Below are 22,312 nucleotides of genomic sequence, written 5' to 3' on the forward strand. Positions count from 1 at the left end.
TCTGCACCCCAGCCTGTTTTAGGACAAAATAAACCAGAATAAACTTGTAGGGTCATGCTTTGAAACTGCTGTTGGAAACATTTAGGGGTTCACCCTTGATACCTTTTTATTGTATCTGCTTGCACAAACACACGGACACACAGACGCACACACACACATTTTGATTTCACATACATATTTAATGTATATAGTAATTTATTATTCACTTCATTACAGCAGCACAACTAAAACAATAAAAAAAATAGTATTTCCAGAACACATTGTATCAAAGCTTAAGTGGTTTTTCTTCATTTTACGAAACTAAAACGACACATGTATTCACCCCAAAACAGCATAAAAATGATGTTTCTGGATTATACACTTATAGGGAGTACAAAAGCAGCCTGTGTGTTTACGGTGTGTTATTAACAGATTTATCAATGTTAAATTATTTGTACATACAACTGTAACAGCTTGTCATCACTGTCATGGTAACTCAAGTATCAGGGCAACCTTGTGAGAAAGACCAGAGTGTGCCACCGAGATGTGGTGGGAAGACGTCATTAGTGCGAGGGTTTGAGCCATTTCACCTTTGACCTACGTGCATACTCCCAAAAATCTCCGCCGGACGACCAGTCTCTTCTCGGTTTCCTGTTTTCCAGTGCAATTGTAAACAAGAGGAGTCGGGTAAATACGATAAAAGGTGTGTACACTGTTAGCACGTCGCGGAGGACAGAGGGACGTCGACAGCGTACGTTTTCAATGTGCATGCCTATCTCTTCGCTTCTGGACAGCGATGTAAACTGCATCGTTTGTACCATTATACTGCTCCAAATGAATCACGTCTGTGTTCTGTAGCTGTCTCCCCCCCCCCACCCCCCTTCTGCTTGCGTGCCTCTCCCTCTCCTCTTCCTCCCCCTCTATCTCTCCGTCCGTCCGTCCGTGCATGCGTCCGTCTGTACATCCATCCGTCCGTGCATGCGTCTGTCTGTACGTCCGTCCGTCAGTGCGTGCATGCGTCTGTCTGTACGTCCGTCCGTCCGTCCGTCCGTGCGTGCGTCCGTCTGTACGTCCGTCCGTCCCTCCGTCCGTCAGCCCTGCAGCAGCTGCTGTGCCAGGGCCTGGATCTGCTCCCGCTGCTTGTACAGGTACATCTGGGTCTCCCACAGCATGTTGACCAGAACCGCGTCGCTCACCTCGTCCAGCATCACCTCCGTCGACAGCTGGGGACTCAGCCTGAGGGAGGACGGGGAGGGAGGGAGGGAGGGAGGACAGGGAGGGGGGGAGGGAGGGAGAGGAGAGAGAGAGGATAAAGGACAGAGGAGAGAAGAAGGGTAGAGAGGGAGGGGAGGAGGGGAGAGAGAGGGGGAGAATGGAGGGAGGGAGAGAGAAAGAGAGAGAGGGGGAGGAGGGAGAGAGAGAGGAGGGGTGAAGGAGGGGGGGGGGAGAGAGAGGAGTGCTTTTTACTCTACAGAAACAGATCCCTGATTGTACTGAGTGGTTCTAGTATTTGCATTCTTCGCATCATAAAAGCTCTACTCCTGCAATGCTATTAAGCAGATCTGGATTACAACTATGTAAAATCATTTTTATCACAAAGACCATTATAGTTCCTCGAAGAGAGGTCAGTGCCCTATAAGCTCATTGGCTGAAATACACAAAATATTACCAGTAAAGCTACCATGGGGCTGAATCACTGAGGGAGAAAAGACACATTTAAGTTTAGAGACACACAAAAGGAACACTACTGAGAGAGAGGGTATGACGGTGGATCATGTTGACTATTACAGATGAGCCTGCTGTACGGCCGTCTGTTGCGTTCGCCGGGGACTGACCTGTGGTAGCTGATATCTGCCATCTCACACCAGGACCTGGCCCGGTCCACTGCACAGCCGTCAGAGTCAGTGCACTGAGAGAGAAAGAGAGGGAGGAGCGGAGAAAAGGAGAGGAAGAGAGCTTAGGTCAGGGAGACAGGTTTCCTCAGGGCTATGCGGACACATTATACTCACAGCGACAGTGACACAGCGAGCTGTGTGATACACTGTAAATACATCAGCACAGAGTCGCAGACTGAGAGCACATGCTGGATTCTCTATTCAACAGCTCACCGACACCTCAGTCAGTCCACAGCAGCCCACTGACAGCACATACAGCTCTCTGCACACTGCAGTACTGACACCACAGTCAGTCCACAGCAGCTCACTAACAGCGCATACAGCTTTCTGCACACAGCAGTACTGACACCACAATCAGTCAACAGCAGCTCACACGGCTCTGTACACAGCAGCACTTAGCACTGTGGTCAGTCACTGAGAGCACAGACACAGCTCTGTACACTGCAGGACAATGACAGCACACACAGCAGGACAATGACAGCACACACACAGCAGGACAATGACAGCACACACACAGCAGGACAATGACAGCACACACACACAGCAGGACAATAACAGCACACACACACACAGCAGGACAACGACAGCACACACACAGCAGGACAACGACAGCACACACACACAGCAGGACAATGACAGCACACACACACAGCAGGACAATGACAGCGCACACACAGCAGGACAATAACAGCACACACACACAGCAGGACAATGACAGCACACACACACAGCAGGACAATGACAGCACACACACAGCAGGACAATGACAGCACACACAACAGGACAATAACAGCACACACACACAGCAGGACAATGACAGCACACACACACAGCAGGACAATGGCAGCACACACAACAGGACAATAACAGCACACACACACAGCAGGACAATGACAGCGCACACACACAGCAGGACAATGACAGCACACATACACAGCAGGACAATGACAGCACACTCACACAGTCCACCAGCATCTTCCCCAGCTCTTTGGCGCCCACAAAGGACTTTGCCAGCTCCAGCGGATTGGTTGGGCGGAAGACGTCCACCGAGCTCACGGCCACCTGGGGGGGCTTCCCTGTCCCCAGGGAGACCACCACACCCAGGCGCTGGACCTCCCCTCCCCTGCCCTGAGAGACAGACAGACAGACAGACAGACAGACATAAGGATGGACCGGGCACAATGAAACTGCTCCCAAAGTCACTGAGACAAACTTCAATGTGTCTAAAGTGTCTGTGTGCAGAGAGAAAACAACAAATGTGCACTGGCCACAACTGAAGAAGAAACAGAGAGAGAGAGAGAGGGAAATAGTCAGATGTTCCTACATTTACAGCATATAACAGCCACCGATTTTGGTGGTCCCTGTGCAGTAACAGTGGAAGGCCAGGCGGGTGCAGACCTGAGCTCTCAGGGCCTTGTTGTACTGGTGAATCTCTGCCATGGCGTCCAGGGTTGGGTTGTTGGCCAACAGCCCCCCGTCCAGGAAGCGGCCCATTGGTCGGAAGTAGGTGGGGGCGGCGCCGCTGGACCGGGCCGCACGCCAGACGCACTGCTCTGAGGGAGGAGGAGGACAACAGGAAACCCCTCAGAATACAGAGGCCAGTGCAAAGGGTAAATGTGTGTTATGATAACTTTACTGTCTGAGATTAGATCTTGATCTTGATCTTGATCTTGAGGAAGGGAGGAAAATGGGGAGAAGATAAGATTAGGAAATTTTGTTTGGCAGCTGAGTGTGAGGGCGTTGTCAGCTAAACTGGTGTGAGCGGCGATCCCTGTTTCACAGGGCTCTGTAAGGTGCAGTAAAGAGCAGCTGTTCTCATTCACAGTGACTGATCACCAGGCTTTTCTGTGCTGTTCTCATTCACAGTGACTGATCACCAGGCCTCTCAGTGCTGTTCTCATTCACAGTGACTGATCACCAGGCCTCTCTGTGCAGTTCTCATTCACAGTGAATGATCACTAGACCTTTCTGTGTAGTTCTCATTCACAGTGACTGATCACCAGGCCTCTCTGTGCTGTTCTCATTCACAGTGACTGATCACCAGGTGTCTCTGTGCTGTTCTCATTCACACTGACTGATCACCAGACCTCTCTGTGCTGTTCTCATTCACTGTGACTATTTCTGTACATTTTATCTTGCCACACACTTCGCATACCCCATTATTGTCATGCACACACACACATAAGTGTACACGCACATGCACACATACACACACACGCTCACGCTCACACTAATCACCTTCATCTGTCACTTTCCTACGCTTTTTGGGAGGTTCCAGTGAATAGCCCACTATCAACACATCCTCATCCTCCCATCCTGAAAAACAACACTGACACTGGTACACAGAGCTGTGCACATAAGTACGACCATTTTTACAGACACACACACACACACACACACACACACACACATGCTTGAAGCAAGTAGCAGGAAAGTGACAGACCAGTGGAAGGCTGGGACACTCCACATAGAGAGGGGGGGGGAGACAGTGAGATAGCGAGAGAGAGAGAGAGAGAGAGAGAGAGAGAGAGAGACAGAGGGTGAGATAGGGAGAGAGGGAGAGAGAGAGACAGAGGGTGAGAGGGGATGAGAGAGAGAGGGAGAGACAGAGGGTGAGATAGGGAGAGAGAGAGACAGAGGGTGAGAGGGGATGAGAGAGAGAGAGAGAGAGATAGAGAGACAGAGAGAAGGGCCAGCGTTACCTTGGGGAATGGTCAGGGGCTGGAACGTGGCAGTGGAGGCGTACGGGGGGTCCCGGGTGAGAACGGGGGGATCGTAGTTTCGGAAAAGGTGCAGCTCTCCCGGGTGTCTGTCTGCAAGGACACTAGTCACCATGACCCTGTGCAGTACAAAAGAAAGAGAGAGAGAGAGATTAATAACAGGGTTATGAGGCAAACAGGCATCATACAATATACACCCCACACATCAGATACAGAAACAGAGTGGAAAGTACAGTGGAAAAAATAACCACACACTCAGAGGCGCGCGTACACGCGCACATACACACACACACACACACACACACACCAGCTATACAGACCAGGACCGTCTGCTGTTATCATACTGTATGCTGGTACCTGGGGTGCTGGACATCGGCCATTTTGGTGTTCTCCCCAAACTCCTTCTTCAGGAAATCTTCCAAGGGGGCAGACTCGTAGGGGCGGGACCCTCGAAACACCTGCTCCTTCATCCGGAAGTACAGACAGCGCAGGTACTCCATGGATTTACCTGTGCAGGTCAGAGACCAAGACCAAGAAAAGGTCCGGTCACGTGACCACAGTACTGCAGTCCTTACAGCAGCGGCCCGCCAAAAACCAGAGTCAGCCATGGCTGTCACTCATTAACTGCACAGACGTCAGAACGAGAAACACGTTTAATTCTCCACGTGATAAACAAATGGACTTTACAGGATGGGAAAATGAGGGTGTTGAGCACAGAACCGCGGGCCTGCGTGTAGTCTCACCGTGCACTATGGCCAGAGCCAGGATGCCCCCTGTGCTGGTGCCAGAGACCCAGTCAAAGAGCTCTCTCGCCGGCCGGCCGGCCTCCCGCTCCAGGGCAATCAACATCTGGATCAGAATCAGGCCCTTAATGCCTCCCCCGTCCAGACAAAGCAGTCTGTCCGTCCTGCACAGACAGACAGACAGACAAGACGAGCAGGATGTGGTATGATGTGGTGTAGAACAGTTACAACGCCAAGAAAAAGGACAGACATAATGCACTCAGAGAGAAATAGACAGAGAGACAGAGAGAGATGGCTGCTCTTTTGACTCTACAAAGGTTCAGATGCCTCATTATACTGTGTGGTTACAGTATGTGCATTCATAAGAGCAGTGCTCCTGCAATGCTATTAAGCAGATCTGGATTAGAACTATGTAAAATCACATGACTGCAAACTTCAACAGAACAACAGTAGATGCAGTACAGTTCAAGCAGGTACAATGAATTCTGGGAAATAAGGCTCTCTTTGTTCAGTCCTCCACTTAATGAATCATAAAGGCCATTGCAGTTTGAAAACTGATTGACACATACTTCCTGCGTCCACTGTTGAAACCATCCACCTCTGCTTTGCCATGAGCTATAGCCCCAACTGTGGCTGCCACATGTATGATGTCCTCAAATCCTGCCAGCCAATCAGAGAAGAGAGGAATTAAACCAATGGAATGAGTCTGATTTGAGCTGCACCCAATCATGAGAAAAAGTAATGGCATAGCACAACACTGTACTTTTATGAGCATCAATTAATATGCATTTCAATAATGCTGTAATCTGTACTACAATGTTAAATATTCTACTGTACTGTATAAAATGACTATACTTTCCCCATGCTGCACTGAGTTTTAACTGAGTAACTATGTATTAACGGACGCACACTGAATGCATTCTATTTTATTTGTGAGTATCAAACCAGCATGCTGCCTTGTACTGTGCTAACCCAGACCACTATGTGTTTTGCCCCTCAGAAAACAATACAGCAAAAGGGTAAGAATGAGAACAGGCTAATACAAGCCTACATAAACCCCAAAGACCCATCCCCTTCACTTTTTTTTCCCCAAGGTTATCTTAAGGATGTCCAAAGAGAGACAGGTCCAGGTTGAAAAGAGGGAGGGAAGAATGACCGCAAATTTGGGAATTTGGGATAAGCCAGGTTTAGGCCAGAGCAGTGGGACCGGTGTGGGTGGGGGAGGGGGGGGGCGGGGGTGGTGTGGGGCAGGAACGGGCAGGGCTGGGGGAGTACAGGTAATGAAGTGGAGTAACACTGACGAAAAGAATGGAAGTGGTGGAGGATGGGAAACGTCAATCTAGGATTAGCAGATCCCCGCAAGTTTTTAAATTCCACTTATTATTATTATTATTATTATTATTATTATAAATAATAATAATAATAATAATAATCATATTTCATATACTTTCATACATTAAAATGCTGCATACATTCAGACAAAATAAAATAAAAGCATATATCATTAAAACCAAAGAGTAAAAAAAATTATTATAAAAAACTAAAAATCATTATAAAAAAGAAAGCTAGTTGAACGAAACATTTTGAAAACGTCATGAGCTGCTGCTTAAAACAGTAGTACAGTAGCAGTTGGTAATGCTGATTCACCCGATTTCTTAAGTCTCATTCCTGGAGCATTAAGCAAACCAGCAGCTGAATCAGAAACCGGCAATCAGAAACGCATGATGGAGCTGAGCCGTTAAGAGCAGTGTAAACCAGTAAAAGGTCTTTAAAAACCAATCCTGAAAGACACGGGTAGCCAGTGCAAGGAGGCCAGAACAGGAGCGATGTGTTCAGATGCCAGAATTTTAACGAAAACAAGGGTATCAGCATTTTGTGCAAGCTGTATTTTACCAATCAGCTCCTTTGGCAGACCAATCAAGAGTGCATTACAATAATCTAGGTGACTAAAAACAAATCCATGCGTCAGCGTCTTAGCATCTTGGAGAGAGAGGAATGGCCTGCCGCACGCTGTATTTGTCACATGGAAAAAGGCACAACGTGCGATTCATAAAATGTTTTTTTTTTTTTTTTTTAACTAAAAATTAAGATTTGAGGCGGAACGAAAGCCACCAGCACCAGTCAATGCATGACACTGGTGGGAGAAGGAGGGAGGGAGGGAGGAGGGAGAAACGGGGAGGGAGGAGACAGAGGGAGCGGATGGCCGGAGAGGAGCTGGACAGAAAAATGGGGGGAGCAGTGGAATGGGGTGTTACCTATGCCCGGCTGAGGTGGTCTCTTGGTGATCGGGGGAGGGGTGTCGGGGGAGGGGGGATGACACCGCTCCACTCCTACACTACACAGCATGTTGAGCAGAACCTTTCTGTTGGGGCCTTCAAACACAAGCCTGTGGTTAAGAACGTGCACTCACAACATGCACTTAGAGAGGCTGACACAGGTATACACACACACACACACACACACATGCAGTCACGGCATGCACTTAGAGAGGCTCACACACGTACACACACTCCTGCACAGACAGCATGCACTTAGAGAGGCTCTCACACACACACACACACACACAAACATACATGCACATGCACTCACAGCATGCTCTTAGAGAGACTCACACATGTACTGTATGCACACATACTTTTTTGTGAAAAGCATAACACAAATTGTGTTTAGTATTTAAGGGTATGTGTGATTTTCACTTACTTAGTGGTTACTGCACTATTACACACTGCTGCCATGGCAGAAGGTCTGCTATAGAAGCCACCAGTGAACCGACACACAGGGGGAAAGCATCTGTGCATGCACCGCACAGAAACGCAGGCATCTCACAGATGTAAGATGGAGTCATGCAGTTAGCATTTCTTACATCAAATGTTTCATTTGTGTAAACATGTTAAATGCCAATTCCCACAAAACCTTGGTTTGCTCATGCAAACACTTCAATCTAACATGTAAATAAACACGCTTAAGAGTGTACACTGGCATTCTTCCAGTTTGAAGTGTTACTCACTGGCCCAGCCTTTGAGCTTTAGCTCATATGATGCTACATTACCACCTAATTATCACAAACTCTTACAGCTCATCTTTCCACCAACAACAGTGCGGCAATAGGGACTGGATTTCCTAAGTGTGGTTGATATAGCGCCCTTGTTCCAAACCCCCAGGGTAGAGCTGTCCGCCGAGGATTCAGTGGGTGGTATTATTTTACCTCTCTTCACACTCAGTTCGATAAAACACAAGACCATGTCTATGAACGCAATTCCACTGCAATATAAATGTGCTGTATATTAACGTACTTACGCACTTACTCTCAAACACACAAACACACGCACACACATTGACACTCTCGCAGTCAACTTCCATTAATTTTGACAGGTACTGTCACAAGCTATAAGAGGTAAATAGACAAATATACATAAATAATATGCTTCATTCACTCCCTAATAACTAGCTGTTTTAAACATAAACACATCTGTAGATTTTTATTGCATGTTCGGGAGCTGTGGCATGGAGTGAGGTATTCTGTTAAAATTTCACCAGTGCCTCTACACTCCTCATCTGTTATTTGTTCGTTTATTTCCCCCGAAATTCGGCGGGGTCACCTTTGCTGGTCCGTGCGGCGATCAGTCCAGGGGTCTCCCCCAGGTCATTGGGGATTTCCACATCGGCCCCGAAGACAATGAAAGCCTTTATCAGCTCCATGTGATCCATCTGTGAAGCAGAGGGGTGGGGGGGGGGGGGGGGGTCAGTCAAAGCTCTGAGTTTTCACAGGAACAGAGGACTGTTTGATACAACAAAAAAAAAGAGATTCTAGGAGCTCAGTCAACACAACAAGCCTGTGGCAGGAGGGGGCGGAGTCTCGCAAAAGGGAAAACAGGGAAAGGCCAAAACAGCGTATTTACGCGGCGCATATAAGATCAGGTTATTTGGGTACTGTGCCTTCATGGCGAGGTGCAGGGCCGTGTTCCCGTCCTGGCCGCGGAGGTTGGGGTCGGCCCCGTTCGTGAGCAGCACCATGGCGGCCTCGAAGCGCCCCCTCTTGGTCAGAATGTGAAGCGGGCTCTCCCCGGTTTTGCTCAGGTAGTTCACGGAGCAGCCCCTCTCCAGTAGCATTTTAGCCATCTGCACCGGGAGAGAGGGGCGGGATGAGGTCACACTGCATGACCAGAGCCTGTCCTGCTACACAGGCATCAGTCATATGGCCTTACACAGGCCAGCGGTGTGGTCCCGGGGTTGGGGACGCTAAACTAACAAGGAGGTTGCAGTCTGCTTGTGGGGGGGGGGGGGGTTGGGGGGGCGCACTGCTGTTGAACCTTTGGGCGAGGAATTTCACCTTCTGCAGTAAACATGCAGCTGCATAACTGAATAATGTTTAAAAAAACAATGCAAGCTATACAGGGTGCCTCGATTAAAGGTATCTGTTAAACAAATTCACAGTGCTACATTAATAAATCATAAATACAGCAGCCTGATAGCAAGCTCAGTAGTCTCATTGTAATAATGGAAGGGATGAACCCATTAGCTGTTTAAGTCTACCATTTTCTCACAGCACCTCAAAAGAATGACTTACACAGCATAGTACTTGGTATTTCATATAGGTAAAGACAGTCCCAAGCTAGTGCTCATCTCCACTTTGAGTCATGTGATTATGACATCACACAGCAGCAAGCAGTGCTATGAAAGAGGAGGCGTGTCTCTCTCAAAGGCCCACACGGTACGCAGTGAGGATGGCTCACCTCTGCGGTCTTGGCCCAGTGCAATGGGGTTCCTCCATACATACCGTCCTCTGCCTGCAGCTGCGCAGGCTCCGCAGTCAGAATGGCCTCTGCGCAGCTATGAGGTCAGAGCAGGAGGGGGCGGGATTACGTTAGCGGAAATACCAGTGACCACGCAGAAGCACTGAGACAAATAGCCTTTAGTCTAATCTTTGGCGATCAAACAGAGAAGACTCCTATAAGATTACAACAAGCATATGACTTGTTTTATCCCTACATGTGACAACCAGACAGCATAAGAACCTGTGCTAATGACAGAAACTAGTGTAAAAACAACAATAAATCCAATCATTTCAGAAAAAAACATGCCTGCAACATTACCAAGCAGCAGAGGCCTCAATACAGCTGTCTACATACTGACTGCAGGGGGCGGTAGTGAGGCCAGTAACTCACCCCTTCTCACTGTACTTCATAGCAGAGTGGATGGCGTAACCCTGCCCTCCAGTGACATCACACTTGGCGCCACCTCCAATCAGTGCCTTCAGTGACTCCGCCTTCCCGAGTCGACAGGCCACGTGCACCGGCGTCTCCCCGGCGACGTTCAGTTCATTCACACCAGCGCAGGGGCGGGAACACAGTGCCTGGAGGGGTGCGACGGAAAATGAAAGCTTAGTATTGTACGTCATTTTTATTGACAATTACTTAATAACAAAGGAATGCTCTTTCAGATTTTTTTTTAGCAGTGAGGATGCTTGCCAGTCGTATAGCTGAGCTCCTTCAGGAATGCAGCCCTGCAAGTCTTGTGTCGTTCTTTAGACATTAAAAATTCAGCGGGCGTGTAAAGCACCCCACCTACGCTCTCCAGAGTCCTGACCCCGCACGAGAACAATTCCCCTCGCCGCTGCGGGCGCTAGGAACGCAACTGCCGTTTAAAAACCGTTAGGAACGCAACTGCCATTTAAAAACCGTGTAGCGCCCGGAGCCGGGCGCGGTAACCTGTTTGCATCGAGCTGCCTGACATTCCGCCGGTCAAGGCGGGACGCCGTGGCGACGCTCAGTGTGTTCGCTCCTGTAGGGGCGAGGCGCCGCGCCTCACTGACCTGGATGATGGTGGCGGAGTCCTGTTTGGCAGCACAGTGCATGGGCGTGTCGCCGTTGCGGTCCCTAACGTCCGTGTGCGCCTGGCAGTGCAGCAGCAGCTCCCGAACGCAGGCCAAGTCCCCCCGCTCGCAGGCCAGGTGCAGGGGGGTCTGCCCGGCCCCGTCCCGGCTGTTGACCTGGCTGAAGGGGGGAGGGGGAGGGAGTGACACGGGGTGCACGTCAGGGGTCTGGGGACAGTTAGCGCTGCTGATCTGGAATTCAGGCCCCGTCGCTCTCTATCGCCTCCCACATGCCACTCTTGATCTCAAACCATAGGGGAACCATGGTTACAGTCCCCCTAGAAACTGTCAAAGGCACTGTCAAATACCCATCATTCCCGGCTCCCCAAATTCACAAGATGTCCATCCCATCTCTTTGGTGAAATCCCCCCCCCACTCCACTCTCCTCCTCCTCCTCCTCTGACCTCAGGACGTAGTTGTGCTTCAGGCAGTCCCTCAGGCCAGTTTCCACGGCGATGTGCGCAGAGCTCCAGTCCGGATGGTTGCGCAGGCAGTCCGCAAGCGTCTGCAGCGTCTCAGCCTTGAGCTGGGGGCGGGCGGTCTCGTAGAATGGGCGGAGTTTGAGGGCGTACTGAGGGAACCAGTTCAGAGCGTCTTCCTCAGAGGGCACCTGGAATAATCTGGAAAAAAAACAGGACAGTCACACACTGATATGCTAATGGCTTCTTTTTTTTTTTTACAAGACAACAAATAGCAGGTAAAGTAAGATCACATAATAAAGTTAACCCTCTTATGTTTGGGGTCAATTTGACCCCATTCAATGTTTACTGTATCTAAAAATCTCTGATCATTCTCACAAAATAAGGGCTGCACACACAGCCCTCTAAACCATTTCTCTCTGCATTTGTGCCTCAACAAAAGATGACCACCAGACAGAGGCGTATATTTTCTGCCACTGAGATTCTGTCACAGATCTTGAAGGGTGAAAGTGATTTAGATGAGGATATGTCTGAGACTGAGGATAATGTTGAGGAGGACCCTGACTATGTGGCATCCTCCTCTGATGATGAGAATGAAGCCTTTGAGATACCACATTCTGACCCTCCTTTTGTTTCTCAACCACCAATAAATCGTCCTGTCATCTCTCAACCACCAAGAAACCTTCCTGTCATCTCTCAACCACCAATAAACCCTCCTGTCATCTCTCAACCGCCAAGAAACCTCCCTGACATCTCTCAACCACCAAGAACTGACATGTTCACTTCCAAAAATGGAGAACTACTATGGTCGGGATCCCCAGTTGAAAGACAGGGTAGACTTAGTGCTGCTAATGTCATCAAAATAGTTCCAGGCCCCACCAGATAATGCTAGCAGTCATGTACAAGACATAAAGTCTGCATTTGAACTCTTCATAACACCGTCAATGCAAAAGGATATTCTTGAGATGACAAACAGGAACGATGACCACATCAGCGTGTTCACACTGGACATTGCACACCCCTGGAACAGGAACGATGACCACATCAGCGTGTTCACACTGGACATTGCACACCCCTGGAACAGGAACGCTGACCACATCAGCGTGTTCACACTGGACATTGCACACCCCTGGAACAGGAACGATGACCACATCAGCGTGTTCACACTGGACATTGCACACCCCTGGAACAGGAACGCTGACCACATCAGCGCGTTCACACTGGACATTGCACACCCCTGGAACAGGAACACTGACCACATCAGTGCGTTCACACTGGACATTGCACACCCCCGGAACAGGACTGCTGACCACATCAGCGCGTTCACACTGGACATTGCACACCCCTGGAACAGGAACGCTGACCACATCAGCGCGTTCACACTGGACATTGCACACCCCTGGAACAGGAACACTGACCACATCAGCGTGTTCACACTGGACATCGCACACCCCTGGAACAGGACTGCTGACTGCGTCCGCTCCTTCCTTCGTCACTCACCTCAGTGCAATGCTGGGGGTTTCGGGGCACAGCAGCACACAGTCCCAGGACTGGCTGGGAGGGTTTCTGTACAGCACCATCCGGCCCTCCTCCCGCTGTCGCACTTTACCCCCAGTGCTGTACTCTGAGAGCTGCACCTCCTTCACCCGGTACGGGTTCGAGAAGAGGTTGGACACAAATCGCCCCAAAAACTGCATGATGACCTGGTCAAACATAAATAAAGAGAAGAGTGAAACTGCGAAAGAGGCAGGAGAATGGTTCGATACAAGGAAACCTGCCAAAGAAAATAAAAGAGATAAAGAGTGGGGATATGCATTTAGGGCTTTACATACAGAGCATACTGGATGATCTGGACAAAAGGTCTACCACTGATAACAGATTAAACAAGTTAGTATTTGTCTATTTATGTCAGTCACTACATGATAACAGATGTTGATTTAATCATAAAGAGGAGATAAGCGAGACAGTTAGAAAATTAGACATATGCCTATTTAAATGTATCCACCGCTTGAACTCATTATAGCAAGGTAAAGTGCAGATTAAGCATTTTTTCATTTCCACAATTTGAAGATGTGGGGAAGAAAACTGGATCTTTCTTTGCAACACACATCTTTGAGACTGTGTTGATTCAAAAAAGTATTTTGCGTTCAAAGTTCAGTAAGATTATGTGGACTAAGCCTATCGATGAAGTTTTTCATCACGTATGAAGTTACTAATTACTCAAATCAAAAGCATTTTTTGATGGGGCGCTATTCGCAAATATATTTTAAGTGCACAGCTCTGCATAACCACTTATAAACAAATCCAGTCATATGTGAAATTTAGATTAAGAATCTTTCTTGATTTGGTGACGTCGAAATAGATCGACGAGTAAAAAAAAATGCTTGACCGGCTGAATCAAAAGAAAGTGAAACTAAATGTCCAACAGAGCTACGCACATCGGCACAGAAAAGAGACATTGTTGCGAGCGGTCTACTGATTTAAAACACATCTATGCCAAACAGGAAGCTCGATTCACGAGATTATCTTGACTTTATATGGAAATGTAAACATTCACTATGACAAGTAGCTACATAGGACTTGCATCTCTGTAAATCACTATGATAAATATTTGTCACTCGTGCGCACGATATTTGTATCACCTGTAAAGCTTCACGCTCGCTGGCTAGCTAATCGCATTTAGTACTGGATTGACTCGCAAAGCCTTACCTTCTCGCTCTATCTCTCTCCCACTGAATTGTGACTCTTTGCTTTTTGACAGCGCATCAACAGCCGGGTGACTGCAACCAATCACGATAACAGATACACAGGCTTCGAGGTACACCAATAAGAGGGAGGTATAGTTAACTTGTCCATAGTTCTAGACCAATCACGTAGACGCTGAGTCCGGAGGGAGGGCTTTTACGCAAAACAATGGTCACAGAACTGAATGACACTTACGTTGTCATGGATTGTAGTGAGTGGTGTTACGGGATGTTCGATAATTGTATGTGTATGCACAAGCAATACTGCGTGGAAACAAAATCAACAGCCGAACTGATAGGCTAAATAAAACAAGCCGTATGCTCCGTTTTTAGGACCTTCAGTATTCCATAATTGCGTTCAATTTCATGGCACACCCTTTAAGCGCAAGTTCTCAAGTTCACGCAGTGTGGGGTTTCGTTGAGCAGGCGTCGAAGGTGTGTGTCATAAAGAATTATTTTAGCATAGTGAAGATGCTGAACATGAAAACGACAGATGACCATTACGGAATTTGTTCGACTTGACAACATGTGGAATATCCTTCGTCTTACAGTATAAATCATTAATTATAGGTATTAAAAAATGTTTTAAATTTAATATGTAAAACCCCTTTATTAATTGCATTCACTAATCCAGCTGTTGGCCAGTCTCCCGTTGTTCACCAGGCCTTAATTTGGTAGTCAGTTTCTTCCATTAATGCAATATAAAATAAAACAATGTAGCCTACATGCAACATACATCTGTTTTCCACCCCTTATAGTACCCCTTTCAATTTTCCGTTGTTTTTTTAACGAAGGACGAAGGACACCGCCAGCTTTCTGGGCTTAGTGGCTATGCCGTGTTAAACGAAGATTTTTTCAAGTTTTCTTTCGCTTTGTCTCTACCACCTTCTACGCATGTGATATTTATATAAAACATATGTTACCGTATGTTGCTTGTATTTGAAGCAAGCTTAAAAACCCAAAACCATCTTCCCAACGAGAGGTATCTCTGGTATTGCGTCGCAAGTTACAGAGCCGTGCGCATCATCCCAGGCGCGTTGCTAGGGGCGACCAAAAAGGGGCCTATTCGGCCCACGTCACTGCTGCTCTGGCTGTGTGTTGCTTTTGTTGGATGCGGGCTCTGAACTGGCCGCCAGCTACTAACGTTAGCTAGCTCGCTACAAATACGGTAGTTCACCTGGGGTGTCGTCGTAAAAGATGGAGCTCTCTGCGGTCGGGGAGCGCGTATTCGCCGCGGAATGCATCCTCAAACGTCGCATTCGCAAGGTGAATGGCCACTACGTTACTACTGGTTCTACGGTGGGATGAGGGTCATTGTGGCCTACTTTGGCTGCGAATACCTCAAATAGACTGCGGGTTCATGTTGTAACGGGAAACGACTAGGGCAGACGGCAGTTGTTGCCGAATCGCTAGCCGTCTAGCTATCTAATAATAGTTTAGCAGCGGCCAAAGAAAGAAAAAAATGAAGTAGGGCTTATAGTATTGGATAGCTAGCTTGATTACTTGCTAGTTAGTTAGCATACTATGGACACAAATCCTGGTAACGTTAGCTAGACTAGTCATATTTAGTGTTTACTGGGTAGCTCATTAGCTATCATGGCAAGGTAGGGGGAGCTCGTAAAATGGGGATGGGGACCAACGACAGAAAGGCACAGCAGCTAGATTAGCTAAGAAAATAACGTTAGCTGCTCAAAATATCTGTTTTTGTAGCCTCACAGAAGGTTCATGCAGTCAGCCTAAGCTGAAAGAAGTTAGTTATCACCAGACTAGTACGGACAAAAGTGACCAGAACACTTAATGCAGACCAGTCTTGATGAGCGGCCATGCCACTGAATCTCAATGTAATGTCACAACTCAAAAACGTCTTATTTACGAAATCCAGTTTTGTCCATATTCAGAAAACGTGTAACACAATTCTGTGTTTTTATTTTGTAGCTAACCAATAATACATCATCGGTGACTAACGCTTTTCTTAATTGCAGGGCAGCATTGAGTATCTCGTTAAATGGAAAGGATGGGCCATCAAGTAAGTTCCCCGCGTTTCTATGTTTTCTAATCATGATTTTCCTATATATTTGGCGAACAGTGAGAAATTGGGAAGGTATTACTACATGTGAAAGAGCCCTCTAATTAAAGAATTCTTTCATATTAGATACAGCACGTGGGAGCCAGAAGAGAACATTTTGGACAGCCGACTGATTGCAGGATTTGAACAGAAGTGAGTCGTTTTAGTAATGGGTCCATAATGTTAAAACACTGTTTGACCCTTGAGTTGGTTTGTTTCTCCAGTTTATTCGTGCATTTTTGTTGTTTTTAAGATTCTTTTTCTACAGAAGTCATTGTTAAGTAATTACGTATTATTACTTCAACTAAAATAACATAATGGCTGTTGAATAGTATATTATTTCAATGCCTTTATAATATGTGTAACCCCTATGTATTTGTATAATGCCTCAATGGTAAAGTATAAGTGGCCTGGCAGTGCAGTACATTGTCTGACAGCATTTACAAAACGCGGTTGTTCTTGATGAAGATACCTGCTGTAAATGTCAAGCACACCTTTATAGTGTGTTTGCTCAGATGTAGTGGCAAGTAAAAACAATGACTTTTTTTTTTTTGTAAGTACAACAGAGGAATAATTTATTCTCTGGTCATCTTGATAGTATGTTCATAGTCATTGAATTCTTTATTTCTGTATTTTAGCTATTTTTTTAGTTACTGTAAATTCTCTGTCTCATAGACTGTGTTTTCCTCACTCTGAACAATGTGTTATTTCTGCCGTCGAGGTGCCCGTTTTTCTGCTTCTTGTCAGAGCTTTTCAGAGCAGGGCACTTAATGTGTGTGTGTGTGTGTGTGTGTTTGCAGGAAAGGCACCTGTTGCTCCCAAAGCAGAAAGGGTTTCCCTCAAATAGTCTTTCTCCTTCTGCTAAATTGCTATTTTTTAGACTGTTGTGCTGCAGTTGCCTGTGTTCTCGTCAGTTTAATCCCTGAATGTCAGTGGACAGGGTATTACACACGGGAGGTAATGCCGTGTAATCTCAGGCCCCGCTCTGTGTTTCATTAGCGATCAGCAGCACAGGTATTGATTTATTGTTACTCTTTTCCCTTGCAAGATGTCTCCTTTCGGCAACACAGAAGCCATACATTCTCTTCGAGTTTTCTTTAAGCAGGAATGACATACAAATAGTAAGATAACAGCAATGCCTCCTATTTCACTGGGTTTCTATACTGGTCATATACCCTGCCTTAACAGGATTGTTCCCTTTGGCTTTTTTTTTTTCTTTCCCCTTTAATTGTGTGATTTGGCCCAGAAAGCTTTTGCACTTCAAGTAAACTCCACAGCAGATTCTGAAATCATTGTGTTTCCAGAAGGGTATACATACGGACAGATACATTTTTTTGGTGTTTATTTACAATTATGAACAGTTTTCAAATTGTGCCAATACTTCTTTCCCTGCACACAGGGGTCTCAGGCTGCATGTACCAAAGGAAATCGGAAACCGAAAGCGATGTTAAATGCGGTTTTGTTCGGTATAATTGGGTAATATACATGCATACATTGGGAGCCATAAGGGTGCTGTACAAGCTGCTTTTGCTTGAAGTGTATTTTCTTGCTTTATACCACAAATCCCTCAACTCAACAATGCTAGCCATTGTGAAGCCGAAAGGTCTACAGAAACCTGTATAAATTTCTAAAATAACCTTCGTCACACCCAATAACAATCTGGGCCAATTGATATATGTGCAAAAAATGTAATTACAGAAGAAACACAAGCTGAACTATCTCTTTAAGAAAGTGAAAGCCTGACAGAAGTGTTCACAGATGTGACACTGTGTAGATCTTATTTTTTCAATCTTGATTCAAGCAGTGTTGTATTCAGTGGTTTATAAGCACAAATTGGCACAGTGAGAATTCTGTACGAGCAGTGAGTGCTTTGGTCATTAATGCGCTTGATGCCATTTTCCTTTCCTTCATTTTCCAGGGAACGAGAGCGGGAACTTTACGGGCCAAAGAAAAGAGGACCTAAACCCAAAAATTTCCTCCTTAAGGTTTGATTCTGAAATGATCCTTTCTGTGTGCCAGCCAAATAAAACGCGTGCTGTTGAGAGATCAAAGAATAATGGCTTTTGGCCAACAGTAAATCATTTGGAACTGAAGGGGGATAGTTGAATTTAGATGGGGTGGTATGTGCAAACATATGTGAGTATGTGCTCTGTTTTGATAAAGTTTAAAAAATATTTTTTTTCTGTTTGTCCTTTTTCATGTTGTAAATTTCAAGTGTTGTTTTAAGTCATTAAATTTGGGATGTCATTACATCATCATCTCATGTAAATTTCTTTCTAACTGGCCCCTCTCTGCCTCTCAGTTCTTCCATGAGTGTTTTTTCTTTGCAATATTCCGTGTTTTTCCATTGTGCTCGTTCTCACCGTGGAAAATCTCCATCTTTGTGTTATTTCCCGACTAAACTTTTAGACACTGCAATGATCCCTTTCTTTTCACACTCCTCCCTCCATTCCTTCCCCCTGTCTGTCCTCTATGGTCATTACTGCCTTTTTTTTTGTTTTCTTCCTCCTTCCTTACGTCCTCTGGTCTCTGTGTTCCTCTCCTGCAGGCTCGAGCCCATGCTTCAGACACCTCCGCACAAAGCCCCGCCTCCCGCCGCTGCCCCTCCCAGCGCACCCCCTCCAGCCCCTCCCCTTCCTCCGCCCCTTCCCCCTCCTCCTCCACGTCGGCCTCTTCCTCGCTGCCCACGCCCAAACTCCAGTCCAGAGCCGCCTCCCACAAACTGAAGAAGGACATCCGGCGCTGCCACCGCATGTCCCGGCGGCCCCTGCCGCGCTCCGACCCCCTGGCCCCGCCCCACGGCGCCCGCCCCCCCGTCTCCCCCTTCTCGGAGACCGTCACCATCCTGAACCGCCGGGTCAAGCCGCGTGAGGCCAAGAGGGGCCGCATCATACTCAACCTGAAGGTCATCGACGGGGGCGGGAACCGCCGGATCCCCCTGCCGTCCCACCACGCCCGGGCCGCCCAGGGGCGCCAGAACATCCCCTCCCGAAACCGCATCATCGGGAAGAGGTTCAGCGACGTGCCTTTCAGGGGTCCCCCGCCGCCTTTGAGAATGCCGGGGTTCCCCATGTACGGGAAGCCGTACGGGGTGCAGCAGGTGTCGCCCAGCGTCGGCCCGGCTCTCTCCGGGACGGGGTGCAGCGCTGAGGCCGGGGGGGACAGTAACTCTACCCCAGCGGGTGGAAACGCGGGCGCAGCACAGCCTGTTCCCCGGTACCAGCCGCCCCCCTCCCCCTCCAGCTCCAGCGGCTCCGACAGCGGCCCGCCCTCCCCTCCTCAGATCCAGCCCAGCCCCGCCCAGGCCCCGCCCCCGCAGGCCTCCGCAGGCTGCGCCTCCCCTCCCAAACTCAGCCCCCAGGCCCCGCCTCGGCCCGGCCGAGCGCTGAAGAGCAAGCGGAACGCCGCGTCCGCCCCCACCGCCAGATCCTTCCTGCCGTCCTCCCCCTCCCTGTCTTCATCGTCCACGTCCTCCTCTTCGTCTTCTGAGGATGAGGAGGACGAGGAGATTCTGGATCTCTCGGTGCCTCTCGAGGTCAGAAGGAACCCCAGGCGCCGCTGCGGTCGCCGTGGCGCCCAGACCGACGACCCCCCCGCTTGCCAGGGCGCCGAAACCCTGCCCCTGCAGAGCCCCTCGGACCCCCCTCTCCTCTCCCTGGAGAACCCGCGGGGCCCCTGTGAGGGGGACCCCGACTGGCACCCGGAGATGGCCCCGTGCTGCACCAACGTGGTGGTGACGGACGTGACCACGAACCTCCTCACCGTCACCATCAAGGAGTTCTGCTCGCCGCCCGAACTGGACAAGTCCGCCCCCCCCAGCCCCTCGTCCGACGCCGCCGACGCTTCGGACGCCGCCGTCCCGTCGCCGTCGCTGTCCCCCGCCGCACCGACCCCCCAGCCCAAACTGTGAACTGCAGAACGCCCCGCTCAAAAGCCTTTAAAAATCAGCTTCTGCTGGCTTGATCTACCCCCCCCCCCCCCCCCCCCAAAAAAAAAATATGCACAACTGCAGAAAAAAGTACTGTATTAATTTTATTTTTTTTCCATGTATTGAAACACAGTGAGCTCATATACAGGGTGCTTCTGTTTTCCTGTTTATTACACGTACAGTACTGCATGCTGAATCGCCACAGACTCACCGCGTGTTCCTGCCGACTTGGGTGCGTTCACACCTAACAATAGAGTGGCACTTTAATTTAAAGTCCAGTGCATGCAGGTGTATTATTGTATCAAATTTATTTTCGCTTATTGTGCTCAATTGAATTTGACTTACTGGTATGCATACGACTTGCATCGAAACCCATGAAGATGGTTTTGCATTCTGATGCATAATGGAGCTCCCCTCTCCCCACTCATACATGCAAAGGACTATATAGCTAGTTATATATTTATATGCACGCACAGTGTTTAAAGCCGGGACGGGTTTCATCAGTCAGACGATTAAGCTGCAGCTGCCCCTCTTCCCTCCCTCGCTGTCCCTCCTCGCCTGTCGGTTCTCTGTTTCTGAAGTCTGGCACGACTCTAAACTGATCCTCTTTGTACATAGGGCTGTGGACTGCATGTGTAATATCCTGCCGTGTTCTTCAAAAGACTGCCAACTTTGTATCCCCGAAACACCTTTTTTTGTTTTTGGTTTTTGTTATTTTTTTTTTAATGATCATGTCTGTCTTGAGTGTGTAATTTTTAAATCTTGTTCACGTTGCCCCTCCCCCCCCTAACACGCACCTGTATGAAGTGTGGTTAGGAGCTGCTACCTGTCGAGAGGTCCTCACAGCTGATGGCGGTCCGGTCCTCGTTGAAGGACGGTCCGCGTTGTGGTGCAACAGTGGTTGTATGAAGAATTGCCATTGTAGGGCTGTGAAGAGTGAAGGTCCTGTGTTTTATTTCGTAACCCGGGTGAAACTCCTGGTCCGTATTGTGTTTTTTGCGATTATAATATGTGGTTCTGTAATAGATGTGGAAATGTATAGATGAAATAAAAAGAAAGTTAGACTCCCATAGCCCGCGCCTGAGCCTGAATCATGTCAAGTTATACTCAAACCGTCAAAGAGTCTGTTTATTGGAGATTCTACACGCTTACATGATTTACTATGAGCCAGCACACAAACAGTATACTAAACACTTATTTACATCACTGGCCTGGAAGCTGATGTAGGACCCAGTTTGATCGCTGGTGTGATTGACCTGCTGATCATCGCTGGTGTGATTGACCTGCTTCGCTCCTGTCGGATCTATTGCTGTTACTCATCAGTACAAGATCATTTGAGTGGCATGTTTGACTCTAGAGCTCTATATAAACCCAACCTAAAGTTTACACTATTGGAACCAGGATATGATCGGAAGGCAGGGGGTGTTCTCTGTTCTCCCCCAAACGCATTTAGAAAACCCCAGCGCTGGCAAAACGTGGGGTGGAAAAGTTTACGCTACATTTAGCCATTTAGCCGATGCTTTTATCCGGAGCAGCTTGAGAGAAGTGCACACATAAAGGCTTATGGGTAGAGCTGATGGCAAGTCATCAATGTCACAACCAATAGTAGCAGATGGAACATAAAGGTAAGTGCCCTGATTGGTCGAAGATGGAGATTGATAGTGTAGTGCAGAAGAAAATGGGCTTGAAGTGGGATGTAGTGTATGTAGCGTAAGTGGGGCCCAGTGATAAATGTTCAGCCTTCAGTGTTGGTGGAGCTCTGTGACAGTGTATGCCAGTGTGCTTCTAGTCTGTGGTAGGAGATGGACCGTGACTCTGACATTGAGGCTAATGGGGAGCTAATCTCACTATGGGTGATCTAATCGAGAATGGATGATGGCAGAGAATTTGTAATGACCATTATCCACACTTGAATTCTTTTTTAGACAAAAACATCGACAGGTGCCT

At 47.9% G+C, this 22,312-nt stretch overlaps 2 protein-coding genes across 4 annotated transcripts; one reads left to right on the forward strand and one right to left on the reverse strand.

Annotated features, from left to right (window-relative positions):
* Positions 1–158: 158 nt before the first annotated feature.
* Positions 159–15,390, reverse strand: pla2g6 (phospholipase A2, group VI (cytosolic, calcium-independent)). Of its 3 annotated transcripts, none has more exons than XM_035405389.1 (17): positions 15,296–15,390; positions 13,129–13,331; positions 11,614–11,829; positions 11,150–11,330; positions 10,503–10,690; positions 10,071–10,167; positions 9,274–9,456; positions 8,937–9,045; positions 7,593–7,709; positions 5,907–5,997; positions 5,338–5,501; positions 4,952–5,102; positions 4,577–4,713; positions 3,273–3,427; positions 2,835–3,002; positions 1,815–1,888; positions 159–1,215 (listed from the first exon to the last, which is right to left on the reverse strand). In XM_035405389.1, the coding sequence occupies exons 2-17, from the start codon at positions 13,323–13,325 to the stop codon at positions 1,071–1,073; spliced, it is 2,373 nt and encodes a 790-aa protein (XP_035261280.1). In that variant the 5' UTR covers positions 13,326–13,331; positions 15,296–15,390; the 3' UTR covers positions 159–1,070. The 3 variants fall into 3 exon arrangements, with proteins under 3 accessions (XP_035261280.1, XP_035261279.1, XP_035261281.1); XM_035405388.1 differs by lacking the exon at positions 15,296–15,390 and adding an exon at positions 14,338–14,486; XM_035405390.1 differs by lacking the exons at positions 7,593–7,709; positions 15,296–15,390 and adding an exon at positions 14,338–14,486.
* On the forward strand, positions 15,186–21,437 carry cbx6a (chromobox homolog 6a). Its single transcript, XM_035405391.1, has 5 exons — positions 15,186–15,638; positions 16,355–16,398; positions 16,525–16,590; positions 18,356–18,422; positions 18,986–21,437. Exons 1-5 carry the CDS (start codon positions 15,570–15,572, stop codon positions 20,345–20,347), a joined length of 1,608 nt encoding a protein of 535 aa, XP_035261282.1. The 5' UTR covers positions 15,186–15,569; the 3' UTR covers positions 20,348–21,437.
* The last annotated feature ends 875 nt before the right edge of the window (positions 21,438–22,312 follow it).

This window comes from Anguilla anguilla, chromosome 2, assembly GCF_013347855.1.
Source record: "Anguilla anguilla isolate fAngAng1 chromosome 2, fAngAng1.pri, whole genome shotgun sequence".
NCBI classification, from domain to species: Eukaryota; Metazoa; Chordata; class Actinopteri; order Anguilliformes; family Anguillidae; genus Anguilla; species Anguilla anguilla.

Excerpts from the sequence above, each read along its gene's own strand:
- pla2g6 (XM_035405389.1), bottom strand. The coding sequence starts at position 13,325 with ATGCAGTTTTTGGGGCGATTTGTGTCCAACCTCTTCTCGAACCCGTAC. Across the intron at positions 11,830-13,128 it reads ACCCCCAGCATTGCACTGAG|ATTATTCCAGGTGCCCTCTG; the intron begins GTGAGTGACGAA and ends TTTTTTTTCCAG. Across the intron at positions 4,714-4,951 it reads GCCGATGTCCAGCACCCCAG|GGTCATGGTGACTAGTGTCC; the intron begins GTACCAGCATAC and ends TGTACTGCACAG.
- cbx6a (XM_035405391.1), top strand. The coding sequence starts at position 15,570 with ATGGAGCTCTCTGCGGTCGGGGAGCGCGTATTCGCCGCGGAATGCATC. Across the intron at positions 15,639-16,354 it reads TCAAACGTCGCATTCGCAAG|GGCAGCATTGAGTATCTCGT; the intron begins GTGAATGGCCAC and ends TCTTAATTGCAG. Across the intron at positions 16,399-16,524 it reads TGGAAAGGATGGGCCATCAA|ATACAGCACGTGGGAGCCAG; the intron begins GTAAGTTCCCCG and ends CTTTCATATTAG.